At 44.1% G+C, this 25,831-nt stretch overlaps 2 protein-coding genes across 2 annotated transcripts in view; both read right to left on the reverse strand.

Moving 5' to 3' along the window:
• The window catches only part of LOC148508059 (uncharacterized), a 60,814-nt gene that overhangs the window by 24,131 nt on the left and 10,852 nt on the right, over positions 1-25,831 (reverse strand). Inside the window, exon 8 of the mRNA XM_088445068.1 lies at positions 8,160-9,979. Within this exon, the coding sequence (XP_088301194.1) occupies positions 8,160-9,979 (1,820 nt within the window). The remainder of the gene's footprint in view (positions 1-8,159; positions 9,980-25,831) is intronic.
• On the reverse strand, positions 17,148-18,251 carry LOC148508060 (uncharacterized). The gene has a single exon (XM_088445052.1). It carries the CDS (start codon positions 18,249-18,251, stop codon positions 17,148-17,150), a length of 1,104 nt encoding a protein of 367 aa, XP_088301178.1.

Below are 25,831 nucleotides of genomic sequence, written 5' to 3' on the forward strand. Positions count from 1 at the left end.
CTGAGGTGCCTCTGGCTCGGAGTATAGGGAGAGTGGACCCAGTGAATCCTGGGAGCTGAAAGCTTTAACTGCGTGGTGCCCGGATTGGTTTCCATCACCTACACCCCGAGGTCTCCCTGTGGACCATATGGACTTTGAAGAAAGTGAGTTAACAAAGGTAAGTTCTTACCATAACTCTCATTTTGCTGGTGAATTACAGGTCCCAGCAAGCCTCCCCGCATGCTGGTACTTGGAGAACTACAAGTACCAGCATGCGGGGCATTAAGGGTCTACTGGTACCTGTAGTTCACCTGCAAAATATTAAAATAAAGACAAGACACACACAGTGACAGTAACATTTTATTAAAGCATACATGCCCATTCACATTCACGCATATTCACCTAGAATCTCTGAAGTCATTATCGTCCCCTTCTCCAGTAGAATCCATGGCACCTGTAAAAAAAAATAATTCATACTCACTTATTCCTAGCGTAAATCACTTCCTCTTCGGTCCATGTAGGCATCTACGGGATTGAAATAAAAACAAAACAGCACCCGAATCCAGTACTGACATGAGGAAGGGTATGTGTTTACACATACCCTTTCTTCACGTGAATGACAGGGACCCGCAAGACGCCTGGTAGGAGTTGCCCGCTGATTGGCTCTAAGCGGTCAGGCTTCCTGTCAGACTTTACCCCATAGAATTCAAAGGTGGGAAAACTCCATTGAAGTCTATGGTGGCAACCGCTACATTTTAGTCTATACAGTTAACCTTAAGGTTGACCTCTATTAACCTTGCGGTTAATTTCATAAGCTACAATGTAGCGATTCCTACCATAGACTTCAATGGAGTTTTCCCACCATTGAAGTGTATGGGGGAAAGTCTGAAAGGCAGCCTGACTGCTTAGAGCCAATCAGCGGGTAGCTCCTACGGAGTTGCCCGCTGATTGGCTGGCGGCTCCTGTAATTAGTGGGTCCCTGTCAATCGCGCGGAGGAAGGGTATGTGAAAACACATACCCTTCCTCCTGTCCATCCTAGGTTCGGGTGTTTTTTTTGAACCCTGTGGATGCCTACATGGACCAAAGAGGACGTGATTTATTCTAGGAATAGGTGAGCATGGATTTTTGTTTACAGGTGCCGTAGATTCTACTGAAGGGGACGTGAATGGCTACAGGGATTCTAGGTGAGTATGCGTGAATGTGAGTGTGCATGTATACTTTAATAAAACTTTACTTTAACAGTGTGTGAGTCTTGTGTTTATATTTGCACCTAGCATAGGGTATTCGATAATACGACCAATGGTGGCATATAAAGATGCAGCAAGCAGTAATTACTCCACCTGAGTCCCATCATATTATGGGGATGAGTGCAGGCAACAGTTGGGACAGTGCTGGGGGCAGGTAGCAATTGGGGTACCTGGGGATAAGGGCATGCAGCAGTTGGTGTAGAGCTGGGGGTAAATGCAGGGAGAAGTGGGGGTAGAGTGTAGTAAGGGCAGGCACTGCTGTGGGTAAGGAGGGCATAAGTGCAGACAGCAGTTGCGAGAGTGCTGGGGGGCAAGGAGGGGGCTAGAGATGGAGTGTCGGGGGTAGGGTGGGGACAAGGGTATATAGCAGCTGGGGCAGTACTGGAGGCAAGGAGGGGATTAGGGTCAGGAAGTATTGAGGGTAGGGAGGGAGTAAAGGTAGACATCAGCTGGGGCAGCACTAGGGGGCAAGGACAGTGTTGGGGGTAGGGAGGGAGTAAGGGTATATTGCTCGGGCAGTACTGGGGGAAAGGAGGAGTTAGGGGCGCAGGTAATACTGGGGGTAGGGTGGAGGTCAGGATAGCAGCTTGGTCAGTACTGGGAGCAGGGAGGGGGTAAGGGTAAATAGTTGGGGCAGTGGCTATCTCCTTCCTCCTGCTGAAGTCAGGGATGGAGTGCAGGCTGCTGTAGGGGCCCAGCACGTCCGATAATGCTGCTGCATCCAAGGAGGAAATGGAGAGGCACATTGGTGGGCATGGAGGGACAGAGGTCTCAGGCGGTGACTGGATGAGAACCTGCCGCCCACAGTGATTGGTTGGGAGACACTGAGGATGTTATTGGACCTGCAGGCTCCGCACATTTTTAAAACCTGAGTACCTCACTGCCTGTAGCACATAAACACTATAGCACATATTTTGCACCCACTGAAGCAGTGTTAGACCATCTAAAGACGCCCAAATACCGGCCGCATACCAGGGAAGGGCTTTGTGGCAGCATTTGCATAAATGGAAAATGACACAGTGAAACTGATTTATTTTTTCTGTATTCATTTTAGTAAGCATTAGCATAAAATCACAGAGGTGATGGCTGCAAGGGACGCAAGCATGGACACGGCTATGTACGACCTCTGTGTTTTACCCCTAGGTGCTGGATAACATCACTTGAGAGTACTGTATATATTCATTTGATATTGGCATACGTTGGGCCAAATGTAATGGAGTGCGAGTCTTCAGTAAAAAAAAAAAACTCGCACCTCCACCTGTGTTTAGAAGGTGCGAGCTGGTGCCGCAACTCGCAAATGTAATAGCCTGCGAACTTTGAGTTTGAGGCTATTACACTATGCGAATCTGTGCAAGTATTTCCCTATGAAACTCAGACCCTTTAATGCGACTAGCATTAAAAGGTACAAGTTATACAGAAGCCTTCATAGATCAGTGAGATCCGTGAAGGCTTCTGTGTATAAAAAAAAAGTAGTAACAGTAAAAATAATTAAAAAAAAAAATGATGTGCCCCCCTCACGCACAAGCATAACCAGCCCCAGGCTCTGTAGAGCCTGTCCTGGTTTTAAAATACATGGGAAGAAAAGGAATAGGGTCCCCTGTATTTTAAGAAACCGAAGAAGGCTCTACTGAGCTGGTCCTGGTTGTGGAAATACAGGGGACAAAATGAGTAGGGGTCCTCTGTATTTTAAAAAAACAGCACAAGCACCAGACTCTTTCTAGCGGCGGTGTAATGCCACAGCCAGGGGAACCGTTTCACGGGGTCCCCCAGCCAAAGCATTACACTTGACCTCTAGTCAACCCAGGCCGGAGGTCGGGACCCCCCTAATAAAGGGGTCCCCCTCTCCTGGGCTAATAGCCCGTGGCTATACACGGCTCCCCTGCCAGTGGGAGCAGGGTTCATTGTGTGAAAGTGTAGTGTATATTTTAGTTTAATATTGTCTTTTACTGGAGAACTACAGGTCCCAGCAAGCCTCCCCGCATGCTGGTACGTGGAGAACCACAAGTACGATCATGCGGGCATTAAGGGCCCTCTGGTACTTTTATGTTCATTTGCAAAAAAAAGCGATGAAGTGTATCTGTATGCAACCGCTGTCAGTGACAAGACCGCCACACTCCCATAAGACAAAGCATCTCCATGCGTACAAAAATTTAGAGACTGGCAAGCACTGAACGTTACAATTCTATAACAGTGAATAGTGGCTTGTTGGTTGGTCACGAATACTGGAAGTTCCAGTCCAAAGCTCCATAAATATTCAAAAACACACTATAAAGAGTTGAAATTAAGAGCAGAGCTTCTATCATATTTTTCGGCATGGATTATGTTGGTGACCATAGTACAGCTCCCTTATCTACAGATGGTGAGGAGCCAAGCTAGGCAGAGGAACCCTCACAAATTATGCATAGCATTTACAGACAATAATATTTCACAAAACAATTGATTTAAAATCTGCGCAATACCTGGATCGCTGCCTGCAAATTACAGATGAGGAGCCTCCACAATCTCCTCTAAAATGTTGAATTCAGAAAATTATTTACAGTGGCGCTTATCACTGTCAATATAAGTCTTATATAGTTCAAAAAAAAGTTCTTACACTTCAATTGTGAGATTGTGTTTTTAGACTTATGTATTTATGTTAAGGAAGGTAGTTTACACATAAAAACCCATAGAAAGAAAACTGACTGTAATGGCTACATCAAAAAGACTAGCCAGCATCACAAATATTGGCTTGACAGGATTCTTTTTAGCCAATTTATGCGAATTAAATGCAACTGCACAGAAAGTGAAATTTGTAAAACCCAAATGGAGGAAATGGGGAATCGTTTTAAAGGAAAAGGTTATGAAAGCTCTTTGTTAGAAAAAGCACAACAAAGGATTAATAAAATAGAGAGAAAAGATTTACTAGGTGAGAAAACAGCTAAGGAATCAACCAATAAAAATATCCAGTGGTCATTTATCAGTAAATATAACTCTAAACATAAAGGAGTAGAAGCAATTTTCAAATAACATTGGAAAATATTAAAAAATTATCCTATAATTGGAAATGTTATACCGGAGAAACCACACTTTATCTGTAAGAGGGCTGCATTGTTGAAAGATAAATTAGTTAGAAGCTCTATTGAAGGAAATAAACAAATGAGTAGTATAAGTGTTGATTTCCACAGATGTAGATTGTGTTTGATGTGCAGAACCGTAAAGGGTTGCAATAAAATAAAAGAATTTATGGTAGATGGAGTGAATTACCCGATTAAAGATTTTATAACTTGTAATTCCAAAAATGTTGTATATGCAATACAGTGTGATTGCAAATTAGTATATATAGGAAAAACATCACGTAATTTAAAGATCCATTTATCCAAACACATATACAACATAAAGAAGGGACTTGAAACACATACGGTCTCGTCCCATTTTAAATTAAAACATAAGTGCAATCCATGTAATTTAAAATCGTTTTGGGGCATCCAAACAGTAAATTCAACTTGGAGATGTAAAAATGTGGAAGTAAGACTTGCACAGGCAGAAATGGGTTGGATCTATAAGTTAAAAACTCTTGTCCCCATAGGTCTTAATGGGGATTTTGAGATCAAATTGTTATGAAATTTTATATTTTAATGTTTCATTTTAATATAGATTTTAGTTGTCTTTTATCCATTTTCTATTATCTTAATCAGTACTATATTTTGTTTTCTATGCATTTTAAAGCAGATGCAGTTTTGCCCATATGTTTGAATAGTATTTTAGAGTAGTATATTTTTTATCTTATATATATATATATATATATATATATATATATTCTTTATTTCTATATGCACATTTATACAAATGAACAATATGGACAAATCCTTATGCACTTTATTTGGGTTGCACTTTGCCCAAATGCTGGAACGCTGGATGCACCTTAACATTGTTGCACCTTTTGAACCTGTTGGAACGCAAGCTAAATCATACCAACGGGAATCCCAGTCTGGCGGCCATCTTCTTCCGCTTTAGCGAGTGACGACTTCCGGTTACGGACTTCAGGACAATGGAGTGAAGGACGGACCTTCAGTAAGGTCCGGAGGTCGATGCAGTATGACCATTTCCAGTCAGGATGGCTGGAACGCATGGTGGGCTATGATTACATCACTTGCCATCATGTGGCTAAAACTTCTGGCAGGAAAAACGGAACACAACTGTAGGAAATTTGTGTAAGGATCTTTATTGTTATAGGTATAAATAGGGGAACTTGTTGGGAATATCACCAAGCTTCTGATGAAGGACAGTGATACGAAATGTGTTAAGTTGGTGATATAAAGGACAGGAGGGAATAATATCTTAGCACACCTTTTGAACCTGGAGAAAAGTGGGAGGACGGAAATTCGGAACTCTAGCCACCCCTATTTTCCATATACCATCTGGGAGGGTAACCAGTTGTGTGGATATCCATTGATACACCATGTTGGTGATATGCTTGGTATTTGTTTTTTAAATGTGAGTGAGATGTACGAATAAACCTATATTTTTTTTGGTGTTATACAATATTACACTATGTATTTTTGGTCTTCTTATATTTGAGAGAAAAAAAACCTGGAAAACTTGGTAATAAACATCTCTGAAGAACCTTTATGATTTGAATGAAGGAGAATCATCTATATTGAATTAATTAAGTGTAAGAACTTTTTTTGAACTATATAAGACTTATATTGACTGTGATAAGCGCCATTGTAAATTTTTTTTTTTATTCAACATTTATAGAAAATACCATTAGGATCTTTGCTTGTTCTAAAAAAAATATGCAACCAACAAGGTGAAAGAAAGTTTTTATTAAATTTTTTTAAAAAGTGAACATTACAAAGAAATAGTTTGTGGTTTCTGCTTCGGGGTTAACACAACTTTCCAAAAGTAGCAAAAAGCAAACTTCTAAATAGAGGCTTTTATAACTGAAAATGATGTTTTTTTTATGTATAACTTTTGCTGTCTTGGTTTAAGCTCTTACTGTGTGCAGAATTAATATGATAGCTCAACAAGGTTTACCATTTTTGTGAAACTAGTAAACCTATGGATTAAATTAGTGGACCTCTTTATTTAGTTGACACAAAATGGGAGAGCTCTGGGGGTAAATTTACTAAGAATCAAGAATGGTCGAGATGGCAATCTCAGGAGTTTAGGCATGATTTTCAACTCGCAAACTGACTAAAGGCAAAGTCGGGTGAGTTAGAGAGAGATCTCTCTCTTCTCACTCGTGTGTGTGTGTATGTAATAAAACTGTACTTTCACGGTGTGTTGTTTTTTTTACACATTTCTTTACAGGTGAACTACAGGTACCAGCGGGCCCTTAATGCCCCGCATGCTGGTAATTGCGGTTCTCCAAGTACCAGCATGCGGGGAAGGCTTGCTGGGACCTGTAGTTTCACTGTAAAGACAATGTTGTTAATTCTAATTTTTACACACTACATACACCATCAACCTGCCACCCACCGCCCAGGGGTGGCGGGGATAGTCCCGGGCTATTAGCCTAGGCCAGGGGTGCCCTGGAGAAGGGAACCCCTCTATTGGGGGGGGGGTCCCCAACTCCCCACGGATCCCTGGCCTGGGCTGACTAGTGTCCAGGACTAATGCTTCGGCTGGGGAGCCTGGTGAAAGGGCTCTGCTGGCTGTGGCATCAGCCCCCCCGCTAGAAAGGGTCCGAAGCTGGTTTTAATTTTAGTGGGACCCCTACGCAATTTTTTTCCCCCTATAATTAAAACTAGGACTGGCCCTGCAGCCTGGTGCTGGTACCTAAATTATGGTGGAACCCTTCTCGTTTTGTTCCGCGTAATTTTAGGTACCAGGACAGGCTGGCAAGACCGGTGCTGGTTAAGCTTGGGGGGGGGATCCTGTCATTTTTTAAAAAACATTTAACCTGTTTTTTACAGGTCTTAACACACAAGCAGCCAGCACATATCTCACTGATATGTGCAGGCTGCTAGCTCAGGAGAGATTTGCAGAGAGAAAACACTGCAATCTGGGGTGAGTAATCTCATCTTCACTTCTAACTCGGGGGAGATATCTCGATCTGCTTCACCATTAGCCATCTCACTTTCAGCTAAAGTCACTTCTTAGTAAATTTGCGAGATGAAAAACGGGAAAATCACCCGAGATTCGGCGATGCACTTTGAGATTAAAAAGAGGGCTGACCAACTCTAAGTACATGTAAAATCCCAGTCATTGTGCAGGGGAAAGCCCTGTGGCACCCACTAAGCCAGAAAGGCCAACATAGGGGGGCACTCTACAACGTTTGAGCCTCATTAAACAACGCAATAGAAGGCTGGATCCACTTAGCTAGCTACTCTCATAACATAAAAGAAGGATGGTTACCCATGCAGACACATCTCGTCCCCACAATCCCTGCACGTACCTGTGTACAAAAGCAGCCACAGAATAGCAATGCACTGTAGGCCTACAATTATGCAGTGCTTTAAATGCTTCCCGTTGATTGCAACAGATTTCAGAGTTTATTATATGATACATTTCACATCAATGTAATAAGTGACCGAGGAGCCACAATATATCTCCAGCTTATTTCTGGGATTGTATAATACTTAGGCACCTATATAAAGGTGGAATGTAGTCATAAAGAAGATACATGAATGTCAACAATAAAAATTCAGGTTTGCCTAAAACAGCGACATCGGTTTATGGTGTTGACATATAACAAACCCATAAAAACGGATTGTTATTACTGTGGAGTGATGCTGATTTTCAATAGAATAAGGAAATATGTGAGTAATGTTTTTCAGTCTTAGGTTGACAATCTACATTAATCCTATGTTTGTGGATAGTAATTACATGTTTGGGCTGTCCTCAATAATGTAAAACTTTGGATATAAAGTATTACATTAATATCAAAAGCTTATTCAATATTTATTGTCCCTGCAATTGATTCGTGTACATCAGCTCATTCAAATTTAATTTGTTCCTGAATGAGATTTCTGATGTCTAACAAGAGTTATTTTTTGTGCAAAACATTTCCCACACTTACAACAGGAAAATGGCTTCTCACCTGTGTGAGTTCTCTGATGTGTAACAAGAGCTGATTTATATGTAAACCATTTCTCACACTCAGAGCATGGAAATGGTTTCTCACCTGTGTGCATTGTCTGATGTGTAACAAGAGCTGACATCTGTACAAAACGTTTCCCACACTCAGAACAAGGATATGGCTTATCTCCTCTGTGACCTCTCTGATGTATAACAAGAGCTGATTTATGGCTGAAAAATTTCCCACACTCAGAACAAGGATATGGCTTCTCCCCTGTGTGACTTCTCTGATGTGAAACAAGCTCTGATTTCTGTGGAAAGCATTTTCCACACTCAGAACATGTAAATGGTTTCTCACCCGTGTGCCATTTTTGATGAGTAATAAGTTGACATTTGTGTTTAAAGCAGTTGGAACACTCAGAGCATTTAAATGGTTTACCATCAGTGTGCATTTGTTGATGATTAAGAAGTTGCGATTTTTGTGTAAAACATTTCCCACAATCTGAACAAGGAAATGGTCTCTCACCTGTGTGAAGTCTCTGATGCCCAATAAAACTTGACTTATGCAAAAAGTATTTCCCACACTCAGAGCAATGGAATGGTTTCTCACCTGTGTGCTTTTTTTGATGATTAATGAGTTGCGATTTTTGTGTAAAACATTTGGAACACTCAGAGCATGGAAATGGCTTTTCACCTGTGTGACTTCTCTGATGTACAAAAAGCGTAGATTTCTCTCTAAAACATTTCCCACACTCAGAACATGGATATGGCATTGCACCTGTGTGAATTCCCTGATGTCTAAGAAGGCGTGCTTTAACAGCAAAACATTTTCCACACTCAGAACATGTAAATGGTTTCTCACCAGTATGACATCTCTGATGTGTCACAAGCTGTGATTTATGTCCGAAACATTTCCCACACTCAGAACATGGAAACCGCTTCCCAGCTGTGTGAATTTTCTCATGTGCAATAAGATCAGATTTCTGTGCAAAACATTTCCCACACTCAGAACATGTAAATGGCTTTGCACCTGTGTGAATTCTCTGGTGTCTAACAAGAGCTGATTTATGTTTGAACCGTTTCTCACACTCAGAACAAAAATATGGCTTCTCGCCTGTGTGACTTCTTTCATGTGTAACAAGAGCTGATTTCTGTGTAAAACACTTTCCACACTCAGTACACGTCAATGGCTTTGTACCTGCGTGAATTCTCTGATGTGTAACAAAAGCGGATTTATGTCCAAAACATTTCCCACACTCAGAACAAAAATATGGCTTTTCCCCTGTGTGACTTCTTTGATGTTTAACAAGATCTGATTTCTGTCTACAACAGTTTCCACACTCAGAACAGGTAAAGGGTTTCTTACCTGTGTAAAGTCTCTGATGTGCCACAAAAGTTACTTTATGTCCAAAACATTTGCCACACTCAGTACATGGAAATGGCTTCTCACCTGTGTGACTTCTCTGATGTCTATAAAGATGTTCTCTCTGTGTAAAACATTTCCCACCCTCAGAACAGGAAATGTTTATAGCACCTGTTTGCGCTGTACTAGGTGTAAGACTATCTGAGTTATCAGAAGACCTTTCCACATGATTAGAGGGACAGGATGACATGTCTGCACTGTGATGCATGATATTTTGGATAATTGGGGTTTTCCCTGGAAAATTACTTATGATATTATCTTCGGTCTTAAATGCTGGAGATAAATTGAGTCGTCCCTCCGATGCATTCCTGGTTTTGCGTCCACCTGCTGAAAATAAATGTATTGAAATACTGAGGACCATAATTTCATACTATTAGCAAGTTCAAGAGGTTCAGTTGTTTGATTTCAATTTGCAAACTGTGTACACTTCATTACAATTATAAATGTATAAAGAGTAATTATTAATTTGTTCAAAAGATAAAACCGCAACCAAATTACTAAACCCACTGCATATACCCAGCCTTCAGGAAGTGCTGATTACACAGCTACACTGGATGAAATGCTGACTCTAGTAACATCACTCAAAATCATAAGACAAGAAGCCTCATTAAGCGATAGTGGCAAACCATAACACCCACTCAGACACTGCCCTTGCACCCAAATACTGGAAGCCTTGGAAGCACAGTATATATAGTCTAAATTAGAAGCTTTCTTCAATGTCTAAAAATTAATTTAATAGTAAATATTTTATTAACTAATTTTCACTATGCTACCTATTTATTGAGCTGTTCCTGTCATTTCTATAACATTGGTCGCACTATACATCAATGGAAACAAAGGTTTTAGAGCATATGAGGAATATTGTAATGAAGTGCTTAAATCACAGTGTCTTAGAAATTTCATGCAGGAGATCCAGCTGGTTTAAACTTGATAGTTGGGGATCTGTTCTACTCCTATGAGTAGAGGGGGTGAGGGCTATAGAACTCTATGTAGACAGGAAGCAGCATGGATCCTGAAATTGCAGTCACTCAGACCTCAAGGTCTGAATGAGACCATTGATTTTGAATTTATTTAGTCTCTCTATTGCCGTCGTACATCCTAATTAATTTTGTACTTTTGCTTTCTTTTCTTGGTATAGGTTACATTATTGATAATTTAAGCTATTGAAGATTAGCGATAATGAGAGATATGAAGAACTTATCCTTGTTATTTCTCTTTCTTCGGAGTCCATAGGGTCCACAGGGTTGACCTTGGGGTATAGGTTGGGAACCAAATCCGGGCACCACGCAGTTAAGGCTTTTAGCTCCCAGGATGCACTGGGCCCACTCTCCCTCTAACCCCGCCCCCAAGCCAAAGGGACCTCAGTTTGTAAGTAGCCAAAGGTCGGAAGAGGAAAGAAAGAGAGAAGACTGGAACACTCAAGAACCATACTATCAGAGGAGAAGGGAAACCGGTGACCAGTAACACAGCCCATATGAAGCCAGGTCCTTCAGGGCAGGTGCCCTGTGGACCCTATGGACTACGAAGAAAGAGGGTAAGTTCTTACCATATCTCTCATTTTCTTCTTCAGGGTCCATAGGGAGTCCACAGGGTTGACCTTGGGGTTGTCCCAAAGCAGTCCTTATAAGGGTGGGGACGCTCCTGAGATGAGAGGAGAATCCGTCGCCCAAAGGAAGCATCCTGAGAGGCAAAGGAATCCAATGCATAGAACTTTAGAAAGGTGTGGACCGAAGACCACGTGGCCACCTTGCAAGGCAGAACAGCCGAGGCGCCATAGCGAGCCGCCCACAAGGGGCCCACAGCCCGAGTAGAATAAGCATCAACAGAAACATAAAGGCCTTTCTATGTGTAGGCCTCTGAGATAGACATACAAAGCCATCTAGCCAATGTCTGTTTATCGGCCGGCCCTCCTTTCCCGTGAAACCCATAGACTACAAATAAGGAGTCAAACAAACCACAAAAATCCTGAGAGGCCGGACCACAGTCAATGAGGTCACCCCAGCCGAGTGGACTGGAGGCTGAAATGTCGGTACAATAAGTTCCTAAATAATATGGAACATAAGAAACCCTTTAAGAAGAAACACAGGGCAAGTGCGACTCACAACCCTCTCTTGGTGAAATATCCAGAAGAGGGAGCCACATGAGAACGCTCCCAATTCCGCGACTCTCCTAGCCGATGTAAATGCCATAAAGAGAGTCTAAGCCATAAACCACGGAAGGGTTATCAAACTTGTGGTTCAAATGATAACCACAGGACAACAGGAAGAACCACTGCCAAATCCTAAGGAGCCCCTAGGGGGATAAAGGGAAGTAGAATTTAGAAAACACCTCGAAGGAGGGTATGGATACCAGAGAGTGGAGCAATTCCACATTCGAACTATACTGACAGTGCAGAGACTTGCACTTTCAGGAAGGCCAGGCAGAGGGAGAGACCCAAACCAGCTGGAAGGAATGCCAGAACTTCTGGAAATTCTAAACACCTGAGGATCGTAACTATAGGTACGATACCAGAAGAATTATGTATAGGACATTCTGTGGTAGAGCCTAGCAAAAGCTGGCCTACAAGCTCTAAACATCCCGAAGATGACAGAGCCAGCAAAGCCTCAGGACCACAGTAGGGACGCATTCAAAGACAAACGATCCAGGTCCAGAGAAAAGGCAAGGATCTGTAGACAACCGGTACGGATATTGAAGCAGCAGGAATGGAGTGTCAATGGGGAGACTCCAAAAATCTAAATACCAGTGACACCTGGAGCAATCTGGAGCCACCAGCAGGAAAGTACCTCCGGCTTGATTGAAAACTTCCGAAGACCTCGAGAAATAAGGGAAACCGGAGGAAACAGGTACACAAAGTGGAAGGTCCACTTCACTAACAACGCGTCACCGAAGGTTGCTTCAGTACCTCTAGTTCTGGACCCTAACATCGGCACTGTGCGAGTCAGGAGGGCCATGAGAACCACCTCTGGGGAGGCCCCCTCTGCTCACTAGGAGTTGAAACCTCTCATGGAGAAGAGACCAGTCCCCGGGATGCACGTCGTGATGGCTGAGAAACCCGCTTCCCAATGGAGAACTCCCAGAATGAACACTGCAGAGAAGGCCGGGAGGAAACCCTTGGCCTATGTCAGAATGCGTGACATTCTTGTTATTGCTGCCCAACTACGCGTGTGTACTAGATGTAAGCCACCATTGTGACATTATCGGACTTAACCTTTACAGGTTTACCGTGAAGTATGTGTTAGGCCAGAACAAGGGCCCAAGACAGCTTAAAGTTCCAATAACTTTGTTTGCAGAAATCGCCAGACGTCCAACTGCCCCGAAAGGAGTGCGGACCGGTCACTGCACCCCAGAGACTGGCTTTCGTTGCAAGGATTACCCTACATAAGATGGCCATAGCCACCCAGATAGAGACCGACGCACCTCCAGAGAGAGCATCATTGTCTGAATAGTGATCCGATGGAGAAACCCGTTCCATCTGGAGAGTATCAGTTGTTGCAAAGGCCTGGAATGGAACTGAGCATATTCCACCCTTCCGAAGGATAGACACCCTGGATTCCAGAGTGTAATGACACTTGTCGATTGTGGAGACATCCCACGCACTCGCAGATGAAGAGTGGAGATCTCGTCTGACGTCAAAAGGATTCTCCGATTCAGAGAATCCAGCAGAGCTCCCAGATGAATCATACCTTGGGAGGGATGCAAGGACGACTTTCTCCCCGTTGATTAACCATTTGTGCTTGTGAAAGAAAGCAATGGTAACTTGAAATGGCTTCAAAGTACCTTGGTGATCCTGCCAAGAGCAGGAGGCCGTCCAGATACTGGAGCAGTCGGATACACTGAACAGGTGGGCTGTCATAAAATCCATAAACCTGGTAAACCCTGGTGGGGCTGTGGACAGTCCACAGGGCAGAGGCCAAAAAATTGTAAGTGTTGCTGTGGCACAGCAAACCTGAGCTAACGCTGATGAGAGGGCTCTATAGCTACCCGTAGGTATGTGTATATTCAGCGATAGCATAAAGTCGCCAGGTTCCAAATCTCAGATGATGGAGAGTAGGGGTAACCTCCTGAGCCCAGGCACCTTTAGGAACTGGTTCAGGGATTTGAGACAGAGTATAGGCCAATGAGGACCATTCGGTCACTGCACCAGAAAGTAGAATAACCAGTCCCTCGCTGAAATAGTGGGGCTGGCATAAATAGCTCTGCTTACCGCAAGGACTGTATAGCTGTCTGGATTGTAAGGCCCTGTTCGGGTCTGAAGAACACCACATGTGAAGAGGCCGCCTGAGCAATGACAGGGAGTACCCGTGAGTGACTACAACTCCTACCCAAGCATCCGTGGTGACTTGACACCAGCAACGGGCGAACTGAAAAAGTCAGTATCTCACGCTGGAATCCCCCAGATGTAGACCTGTCCCGTAAGGCTGAAGGTTTATCCTTAGGTTTAGAAGCAGGGCGTCTGGATGTATAGGTCTGCTCGGTGCTGGGCATGGCAGCCCTTGTTGAGGCTGACAGCCTAGGAAAAAACAGGCCTTTAGGCTGAGCCTGAGGACAAAAAGACTTAACAGATTTAGTCCGATGCCTTGTAGTGGGAGTAGCTGAAGGCGGAAATCTTGCCGTTAGTGATACTGCCAATGTTGCTACAATCTTGTTAAGGTCAGGACCAAACAAGATTTTCCCAATATATGGTATCAGCACCTCAGCTTTCCAAGAGCGCAGCCATAGGGTATGGCGGCGGATACAGTCGCAGCCCAAACCCTGAAGGTTAGGAGACTGGCATCCAATGTAGTTACTTCCACATATGAAAACTGCATATTTCATGCGAGTGACAAACAACATTTGATCCCTAGAAGTGTTGGAAGGAAAAACGCTTTACAAATGCCTGAGCCCAGTATGCAATAGCATTAGCCAACCATGCGATAGCCATGGGTAGACAGGCAACAGCCCCTGAAAGCGAGTATATTGATTTCAGGCAAAGTTACCACCTACGGATCCGTAGAATCCGTCCAGGCAGGAATGGGAGGTGTAGCAACGCTCGTAATCAGACGAGTAACATGAAAATCCACCCCCGGAGGCGATTCCCATTACTTGTGATGACCCTCAGGCAATGGGAAACATGAGGCCAAACGCTTTTGTGATACCTCCTATCTGGCGATAGCCAGACTCCCGCCATGAGATCCACCCGCTGGTCAGAGAGACAGGGAACACAGCCGAAGACTCAATGCCTAATGCGTGTTTGATCTAGGTGCAGGTTCGACATTCTATATAATGAGGATGGACCTGACTGGCAGCACCAAAGCAGGGATAAGAACAATACTTGATCTAGGCTCCCCCTCGTCTGAGAGGGAAGGAGCCCGACACATCATCCAGTTTACCCTATGTTAGACGGCAGAGGAAACTGGGAAGTAACCACAGGACGATTATTACGCCATTTCGGAGAAACGACATCCACCCAGGGTGGTAATCTCTGCAAGGGGAATGACAGACTGTTGTGGTACCAGAGGGAATTTCACGTACTTCACGCACGCAACAGTATGTGACAAACCTCACAAATATTGACAAGTATATATATGTGAGGTCTCAGAACCACCCTAAGTACACCTGTAATAGGGTAGATTGTAAAGAAAAGGGATAGATATACACTGACAGGTGAGAGAAAGAGCACAGACAGTCAGCAGTAGCAAAAGTCACATACAATGCAGAAATATATATACATAAACATTACATATAATATACTGCAAATGTCACTACAATCAACTGCCCAGATTCAGTGTCTGGGAAGCTATAGCGCTGTGTACATATACCAAAACGGTGAGGTACGCAGGGGGACTGGACCATCTGCTGTCCTAGGAGTTCTTTGCTGCACCATAGAAATAAAATGGCCGCCTGGAGACCTCAGAGGAAAAGTGGCCCGCGGAGGAAGCAGCTTAGCAACGCCAGACTATAGCACTGAAAGGCGCGCTGAGCTGAGGGGAGGGGCCGCTACAACAGGGAAGGCTGCCTCCCCTGGCCGGCTATTAACCCCCAGGACGCCCCGGCTATATGCACCGATCTTAAAGTCCATGGTGGTCTAGTGTACACGCGAGGTATGGGGGGGGGCCCGCCGCCACTGCCTCCAGTCTCTCCTCAGAGACCGGAGGCATCAGACTGCATTTTAAATACGCGTATCACCGCAAGCGGTGACCCACGACCTTACCTGTCCCCGTCGATCCGGCAGCAGTTCTGGGTGCCCGCAGAGTACGGCTAGTATAGACTCTGGGGTCCTGCCGAGATCCCCAGGTCTGTACTGGCGTCTCAGCGCCGGCGGGGTGATGGAGCGGCAGCTTGGACGTCCTATGGACAGTCCGATGCTGCCGCTCTGAAGAGTCCAAAAGTAAATAAAATAAAAACCTTTAACTCAAAAAATAAAGCTATGTGGCTGCTAATCAGCCCCCCTGCGATAACAGTGACCCGACTCCGGCCAGGCACCAACTTAAAACTGAGGTGCCTCTGGCTTGGGGGTGGGGTTATAGGGAGAGTGGACCCAGTGCATCCTGGGAGCTAAAAGCTTTAACTGCGTGGTGCCCGGATTTGATTCCCAACCTGCACCCCAAGGTCGACCCTGTGGACCCCCTATGGACCCGGAAGAAGAAATACCCTATATTTGCTTTTTGTCCAGAATGATAAGTGTCAATATGCATTAAAACACATCATGTTCTAAGTCTGTCATAACATATATATATATATAATCCAGCAAAAGGATGGCACTCCCATCAATCAAAGTCAATATGGCCAGGGTGCTCAGCTGCTGTATTGTCCACAGCACAAATGACCTCCTATAAGCGGCACTCCTCTGGACTGGAAAAAAACAAACAACAGGAGACGGTGGTGGTGTTCCAACGTTTCGGATGTTACTCCTTGTTCACGGAACAGACAAATACAAAGAACATACACATACAAATGCACTTACCTATATAGTGTGTCTACAAAAAAGACTCACACCGTGAGTTGTCCCTCCGGCCCGCCATCGGCATCCACCGCACTTCCGGGTTCGCGTCACTTCCGGTTTCGCCAGCCGGAAGTACGTCCGTGGTCATGCTCGGTCCCGTAGCCATAGAGACAATGTACACAGGGAGTCTGCACCACACCCCCTACCAAGTGACATAAACAAAAGAACCGTAAAGCACACAGTTAAAGGGCAGATGCTGATAAAATATATGAATATTAATAACTACTCAACAACAGAGATGACTTGCACATATAACTCATAAGTGACCAAGCACAAATGAAACAAAAAAGAAAAAAATTATAAATATCAAAGTTCATGATATACTCAAGCAGACACCCTGTGGGAGAAACTGAACACTATACTTTATACATATCTATTAATAAGACCATAAATGACTGGCAAACGCCATCAAAGCAATTTTAGTGAAAATCTGCCAGCCACTCGGCAATCATGAAAACGTGCCTGTCATAACACAAAAACAGCAACAACAATGCTGCAATGTGTATGACAGCACTACAAAAATACAGCATAGGAGGCCTGTTCATTGAGTCCCCTAGGTCTGACAGTGTCAAGGCGATGTATCCAGTGCATCTCCCTCTGCAAGAGCTTTTTGTCACTATCTCCTCCACGCACATCCTCCAGGACCTGGTCTATGATGATGTAGCGCAAAGCTGCAAGACTGTGTTTGGCTGCTGCGAAATGTTTAGCAACAGGCTGATCAATGTTCTTGCCACTAAGGGCCCCCCTAATGGCAGAACGATGTAACGCCATCCTGTCTCTGAAGGGTCTGATGGTCTTACCCACGTAGCAAAGCCCACAAGGGCACTTGATCATATAAACTACGTGGATGCTAGTGCACGTCACAGGGCTCCTGATGTCATACCTTCGGCCAGAGTGTGGATGAAAAAAGTGTTTAGAGCTAATAAGATAACTGCACGTTGTGCATCCCAGACATCTGTAACATCCACCCGGTTTCGTTCTGATTTTGGGTGTTCCCAATTGTGAGATGTCCGTACGCACAACCCAGTCACGCAGGTTCTTCCCACTCTTATAACAAGACATGACTCTGCTTCGTTTGAAAATCTTCAAATCTTTGTCTTGCTGAATCATGGGCCACAGTCTTTTGACCGTTTTTTTAATGGTATTATCCCTGGTGTTGTACCTACGTATCCAATGGATACAATCTTGTTGAGGTATTGGAGTTTTAGCACTTAATGTACTGGATCGTGTGATGTCATTTACTTTGTTTACTGCAGTCTTGAGATTTGTTTTAGAGTAACCTCTTTCCAGAAACCGTTCTTTCATTTGTTCAATACTGGTGTGAAGTGCTGATTCATCACTGGTGATTCTTTTAGCCCTTACAAGTTGAGAATAGGGCAAACCTTGCTTAAGGGATTCTGGGTGATGACTCTGTGCCAATAATAAGTTGTTTCTATCTGTAGATTTCCGATAGATAGAAGTGTGAAGTGTACCTCCAGATTTGACAATATTGACATCCAAAAATTGTACGTTATTTTGACTCATTTGGTATGTGAATTTGATTGGACAGTTCATCCCATTAATTTCATCAATCCATCCTCTGAAATTGATCAGTACCAGTCCAGAACAGTAAAACATCATCAATGTATCGAGTGTAGAATATTATCGAACTGGTATGTGCAGACGAGAAAAATAACTTGTTTTCAGTGAGAAACATGTACGCATTCGCGTACGAGGGTGCGACGTTCGAACCCATCGCACACCCCGTACGCTGCACAAAAAACTCTCCATTAAACAAAAAGAAGTTTCTGGTGAGTGTCAACTTCAATAATCTCAAGAAGAAATCCAGTTCTGGCCCATCATATTCAGGGTTATTGTCTAACAAACTTCTAGTTGCTTCCACTCCAGCCTCATGGGGTATGCAAGTGTACAAACTGGTGATGTCCAGTGTACACATCCAGACATCATCTGCTAAATCTTCCAGCAAACTAAGGGCCTGATTCAGAGCCGGACGCAATTAGCGCTCGCTCGTCCAGAAAATAGGGGTGGCTATTCAAATGAACCGTTCGCTGTTTGCGGTCTGTTCACGCCTCTAGGTCTGAACGAGCGTACAAAATTTGCGGTCGTTTTTTGGGAAACTACGCCCCTTGGCCGCTCGCATCCTACGTCATGTCCGCTATTTATTAGATTAATTGAGTACATCGAACAGGGTATGAACTGCTCGCTATTCTTGTGGTTGGTTTTTGCTACCACAATTTTGCGAGCAGTTCTGGCTTAAAAAAAACCCAGTGACGTGGTCAATGACGCTGCTGTTTTAAATATGCACACCCATAAAACGCCCGTTTTGACCTTTAAGCACGCCTGCGATCGGATCTCCACTCCCCGTTTTCAAGCACCTTCCCCTGTTACCACCCACATACGCCTCTTTATGTCACTCAAATTAGCAGGCATTCGCTATTTTGCGAGCACATGAATTTCGGCCGCACTGACTGGTTCGCGCATGCGTATAACGATCCGTACGCATGCGCAGTTGGGCAAACATCGCTCAGAGCGAACGAGCTGCCGCTTACGAGTGGCTCTGAATCAGGCCCTAAGCTTGTTAAGTAAAGCTGTAGTGTCTTTCAGATAAGATGCTTGGGACTGTATGCATGGTTGCAAAAAGAAATCTAAAAACGTAGAGACGTTACTATAGAGTGACTCACGTGCCGAAATTATGGGCCTTCCAGGCGGTTTGATGGCATCTTTGTGTATCTTTGGGATACAATACAATATTGGGACCCTCGGATATGCAACCTTCAGAAAGTCACTGACTCCTGAGGGAATGATGTTTTGTTTTACAGCTTCATCAAGGATCATGTCAAGTTCAGTTTTAAATGACACAGTGGGGTCAGCTTTTAGTTTGGTGTATACTTCCTTATTGCATAATTGTGAACAGACCTCCAACTTGTAGTCTTCCAAATCTAGAACGACTATACACTGGACATCACCAGTTTGTACACTTGCATACCCCATGAGGCTGGAGTGGAAGCAACTAGAAGTTTGTTAGACAATAACCCTGAATATGATGGGCCAGAACTGGATTTCTTCTTGAGATTATTGAAGTTGACACTCACCAGAAACTTCTTTTTGTTTAATGGAGAGTTTTTTGTGCAGCGTACGGGGTGTGCGATGGGTTCGAACGTCGCACCCTCGTACGCGAATGCGTACATGTTTCTCACTGAAAACAAGTTATTTTCCTCGTCTGCACATACCAGTTCGATAATATTCTACACTCGATACATTGATGATGTTTTACTGTTCTGGACTGGTACTGATCAATTTCAGAGGATGGATTGATGAAATTAATGGGATGAACTGTCCAATCAAATTCACATACCAAATGAGTCAAAATAACGTACAATTTTTGGATGTCAATATTGTCAAATCTGGAGGTACACTTCACACTTCTATCTATCGGAAACCTACAGATAGAAACAACTTATTATTGGCACAGAGTCATCACCCAGAATCCCTTAAGCAAGGTTTGCCCTATTCTAAACTTGTAGGGGCTAAAAGAATCACCAGTGATGAATCAGCACTTCACACCAGTATTGAACAAATGAAAGAACGGTTTCTGGAAGGAGGTTACTCTAAAACAAATCTCAAGACTGCAGTAAACAAAGTAAATGAGATCACACGATCCAGTACATTAAGTGCTAAAACTCCAATACCTCAACAAGATTGTATCCATTGGATACGTAGGTACAACACCAGGGATAATACCATTAAAAAAACGGTCAAAAGACTGTGGCCCATGATTCAGCAAGACAAAGATTTGAAGATTTTCAAACGAAGCAGAGTCATGTCTTGTTATAAGAGTGGGAAGAACCTGCGTGACTGGGTTGTGCGTACGGACATCTCACAATTGGGAACACCCAAAATCAGAATGAAACCGGGTGGATGTTACAGATGTCTGGGATGCACAACGTGTAGTTATCTTATTAGCTCGAAACACTTTTTTCATCCACACTCTGGCCGAAGGTATGACATCAGGAGCCCTGTGACGTGCACTAGCACCCACGTAGTTTATATGATCAAGTGCCCTTGTGGGCTTTGCTACGTGGGTAAGACCATCAGACCTTTCAGAGACAGGATGGCGTTACATCGTTCTGCCATTATTGGGGCCCTTAGTGGCAAGAACATTGATCAGCCTGTTGCTAAACATTTCGCAGCAGCCAAACACAGTCTTGCAGCTTTGCGCTACATCATCATAGACCAGGTCCTGGAGGATGTGCGTGGAGGAGATAGTGACAAAAAGCTCTTGCAGAGGGAGATGCACTGGATACATCGCCTTGACACTGTCAGACCTAGGGGACTCAATGAACAGGCCTCCTATGCTGTATTTTTGTAGTGCTGTCATACACATTGCAGCATTGTTGTTGCTGTTTTTGTGTTATGACAGGCACGTTTTCATGATTGCCGAGTGGCTGGCAGATTTTCACTAAAATTGCTTTGATAGCGTTTGCCAGTCATTTATGGTCTTATTAATAGATATGTATAAGGTATAGTGTTCAGTTTCTCCCACAGGGTGTCTGCTTGAGTATATCATAAACTTTGATATTTATCATTTTTTTCTTTTTTGTTTCATTTGTGCTTGGTCACTTATGAGTTATATGTGCAAGTCATCTCTGTTGTTGAGTAGTTATTAGTATTCATATATTTTATCAGCATCTGCCCTTTAACTGTGTGCTTTACGGTTCTTTTGTTTATGTCACTTGGTAGGGGGTGTGGTGCAGACTCCCTGTGTACATTGTCTCTATGGCTACGGGACCGAGCATGACCACGGACGTACTTCCGGCTGGCGAAACCGGAAGTGACGCGAACCCGGAAGTGCGGTGGATGCCGATATCGGGCCGGAGGGACAACTCACGGTGTGAGTCTTTTTTATAGACACACTATATAGGTAAGTGCATTTGTATGTGTATGTTCTTTGTATTTGTCTGTTCCGTGAACAAGGAGTAACATCCGAAACGTTGGAACACCACCACCGTCTCCTGTTGTTTGTTTTTTCCAGTCCAGAGGAGTACCGCTTATAGGAGGTTTTATATATATATATATATATATATATATATATATATATATAAAATTATTTTATTTATAGATTTATTGTGGTAAGAGCGGTTGTCTCTCACCTGAATTGCCAGTGGGATCAGCTCCCTCCAAGGGAGGCTAGAGTGAAGTCTGTGCATTCTGCAGTAGCTGTGGAAGTGTGGAACTCCAGGTTTTCATGGTTACACAGACCCAGCTGCAGTTCATCAGTGAGGAACAGGGAGAGGTTAAAACTCTCATACACCTAGTGCTCTGGACACTGATGCTGAATAGTGGTCAGTTAGTAGGCCGAAGTGACTGTAGTGCCTGGGATCAAAGGCTATGCTGGGAGAGCATGGCTGATTGTGGCTGCAAGCCACTGCAGTGGACTGACTGCTAAGAACGAGGAGTACTAGACCTTTTATGTTCATTTGTTTATTTTCTGTATGTACCTGTGTTTCCAGGCCTAAGCCTGAGTATGCATGCTAAAGTGCAGTGTCTGCTGCTATTAAAGACACTGCTTTACAGAGTACCTGCCTGTCTTGAGTCCTCATTTCTACACCCAGTGTTACATTTGGTGGCCCATACAGGGAACTGCACTGCTGTCTCGCAGCGCAAACGCCAGATCGCTTCCAGCTGACAAGGCAATGCTGATTAGTATGTTCACCAGCCAGTGTTTGCATGCTGTGTAATTAAGTTCAACTGTTGTTTGAACAGAGTTCACATACTGAGGTTTAATTAAGCACTGCATTGGTGCAAGGGAAAAAACAGTTGTTTTTTTCTTGTGTTCCGTTTAACCCCAGCTTTTCTGAAAAAGTGTTTTGCCTCTGCTGTACTGAACTTATTTGACTGTGCATTGCTAAAGATATATTTTTTTGTGTAAACTGGCTAGTCATTGCTCTTATATAAAAGCCCCTAAGTTTCTACTGTACTTACCTCTCCCACTGTAAAAATGGAGGCACACTATAGTAAATTTGTTGGCCTCTCACTAAAAGACAGAGGAACAAATGTCGCAGCTGGTGACCCAGTCAGTGGGCACAACTGCTGGGCATCTAAAGAAAATATTAGCTTCAGGTGACACAGAGGTGTATTTGTTAATATTTGAGAGGATGGCACAGCGCTTAAAATGGCCAGCAGACACTTGGGCTGATAGAATGGCCCCCTATCTCACTGGTGAGGCTCAGAAAGCCTATGCTGAATTGTCCTCTGCTGATGCAAAGAAATATGACAGTCAAAAGTTCCATTCTGGCCACGTCAGGTCTCACTCCTTCTGGGAAAGCGCAGTGCTTCCACGAATGGGCCCTATTACCAGGGGTCCCAATTCGGATGCAGGTGGCAGAACTTGCCAGAGAGGGGTGAAGTTGGCTTCGGCTAGAAGACCGCACTGCCGCTCACAAAAGATGGTGGTTTTAAAAGAGTGGACCCAGTGCATCCTGGGAGCTGAAAGCTTAACTGGGTGGTGCCCGGATTTGGTTCACAACCTATACCCCCTAAGGTCTTCCTGTGGAGCTTATGGACCCTGAAGAAGAAACATGCCAGGCTTAGTTGAATGTACTCTGCGTTTATGGATCCGCAGAAAACGTCTCCCGGGTACGAGTGAGCCTCACCATAAAGGGGCGCGCTTATGAGGTGGTCGCCGCGGTTGGTCCTAAGCTCCTCTATCCTATCATATAGGGACGCAATTTCCCAGGATTTGTTGAGCTCTTAAAGGAACCACAGAGACAACGTCAAGGTCTCCAAGGCCCTGCCTCGTAAAAAGAAAAGTGGAAAAACACGTCCAGTCCTCTTTGGAGTGGGAACCTCTGCACAATTAATGTTTGATGAAAGAAATCGGCAACACTTTGCCCGGTTACAGCCAGACAAAAATATTTGCAGAGATGTTATACCCAATATAGATATTGCCATGGATGTGCTGGAAACCGCCACTTCTCAGGTTCCTCGGGGCCGCTCTAGTTCGCCTGGCCCTACAGAAGTTCCGCTGGCAGACACCTAGTCAGCAGAACAGTGAAAAGAAGCGGAAGCCTTAGTTCGCAATAATCAGGATGTGTTTTCTTCGCTGCCAGGGTGCACTGCTTTAGCAGAGCATGAGATAAATACACCTAAAGGAGTTGTTGTAAAGCAGCGACCATATCGCATCCCTGAGGCACGGCGGCAAGCAGTCCAGCAAGAAGTGAAAGAGATGCTCCAACTTTGGGTCACTGAGTATTCCAGAAGTAACTGGTCAAGTCCTATTTTGTTGGTCCCCAAACCATCAGGAGCCATATGTTTTTGTAACGACTTTAGGCGGCTGAATCAGGTTTCAAGGTTGACGCATACCTGATACTATGGGTGGACAAATTATTAGAAAATTTAGCGAGTAGCCGGTATCTTACAATCCTGGATCTCACGAAGGGATACTGGGAATTCCTCTAAGTGAGACCACCAAGCAGAAGACTGCCTTCTCAACGCCTTCATGGGACGCTAGTGACATTTCAACATGCCATGGATCGGCCGCTGAGGCCACACTAGGGGTACGCTACAGCCTAGCTAGACAATATTGTCATCTATACAGAAAGTTGGGACGAACACTTGCCTAAAGTTCTGAAAGTGCTAGAGAGCTTAAGACAGCACAGGTTTACAGCTAAACCAGCCAAGTTTACCATCGGACTTTCAGAGGCCACTTACCTCGGGTATGTGATTGGCAATGGGCAAGTGAATCTCCAAATGTGGAAAGTGGAGGAGATTCAGTCCTGGCCAAGACTCTCCACCAAGAAACATATGAGAACTTTCCTTGGGATGCTAGGCTATTACCACCGTTTCATTCTAAATTTCAGAGCTTTACCCCTGACTGAGACTCTTAAGAATTCTCAACCAGAAATAATTATCTGGGCCAAAATAGCCTGGGAAGATATGAGGATGGTCCTGTGTTCCAAACCGGTTCTACATGCACCGGATTTCTGAAAACCTTTTGTCCTGCAAACCGACGCCTCCACGTCAAGCTTAGGAGCTGTTTTATCATAGTCCTTTGCGGGCGAAGAAAAGCTGATCCTCTGCTTAAGTAGAAAGCTGTTGTCACAAGAAACAAAATACGCCATTGTAGAGTTTGATTGTTTGGCAATAAAGTGGGCAGTAGTAGCCCTGAAGTATTATCTACTGGGAAGCGAATTTGTCTTAGTCACAGATCACGCACCTTCTGAGGTAGATGCACCTCAACAAAGAAGTTAAACCCAGAGTGACGCGCTGGTTCTTGACCATCCAGCAGTACAAGTTTGTCGTACAGCATCGGCCGGGAGCTCAACATAAAAACATGGACACATTGTTCTGGAAGCTTGAGAAAGCTCAGTGGAGTCGGCCGTGGCAAAAGAGGTGCGCTTCCTCAGCCTTGGAAAAGCGTATGTAAATATGTGGTGAGAGGGGTTGTCTCTCACCTGAAATGCCCATATACCTGTGGGATCAGCTCCCTCCAAGGGACACTAGAGTGAATCCTGTGCATTCTGCAGCACCAGTGGAAGTGTGGAACTCCAGGTTTTCAGTTACAGACCCAGCTGCAGTTCATCAGTGAGAAACAGGAAGAGGTTAAAACTCTTATACACCTAGTGCTCTGGACACTGATGCTGAAGAGCAGCCAGTTAGTAGGCCAAAGTGACTGTAGTGCCAGGGACCAAGGGCTATGCTGGGAGAGCATGGCTGATTGTGGCTGCAAGCCACTGCAGTGGACTGACTGCTAAGAACGAGGAGTGCTGGGCCCTTTTATGTTCATTTGTTTATTTTCTGTATGTACCTGTGTTTCCAGGCCTAAGCCTGAGTTGGCATGCTAAAGTGAGGTGTCTGCTGCTATTAAAGACACTGCTTTACCGAGTACCTACCTGTCTTGAGTCCTCAATTCTACACCCAGTGTTCTTTATATATATATATATATATATATATATATTTATATATATATATATATATATATATATGTGTGTGTGTGTGTGTGTGAAGAGATGTGTAGGGACGGCGCACAGTAAATAGTGGTTCCCTCAGTCTAAGTTAAATGACGTAATATTGAAATATCTGTGTATTAACGTGCAGACAGTGCAAAAACTGGTATAAAGTGTGGTCAGTGCAGTCACTAATCCTTAAATGAAAAGGCGGCAGCAGTCCTCTTTGGGGTCTGTTTGGCCCACGGACGG

The sequence above is a fragment of the Taudactylus pleione genome, unplaced genomic scaffold (genome assembly GCF_031769625.1).
Source record: "Taudactylus pleione unplaced genomic scaffold, aTauple2 ptg000377l, whole genome shotgun sequence".
NCBI classification, from domain to species: Eukaryota; Metazoa; Chordata; class Amphibia; order Anura; family Myobatrachidae; genus Taudactylus; species Taudactylus pleione.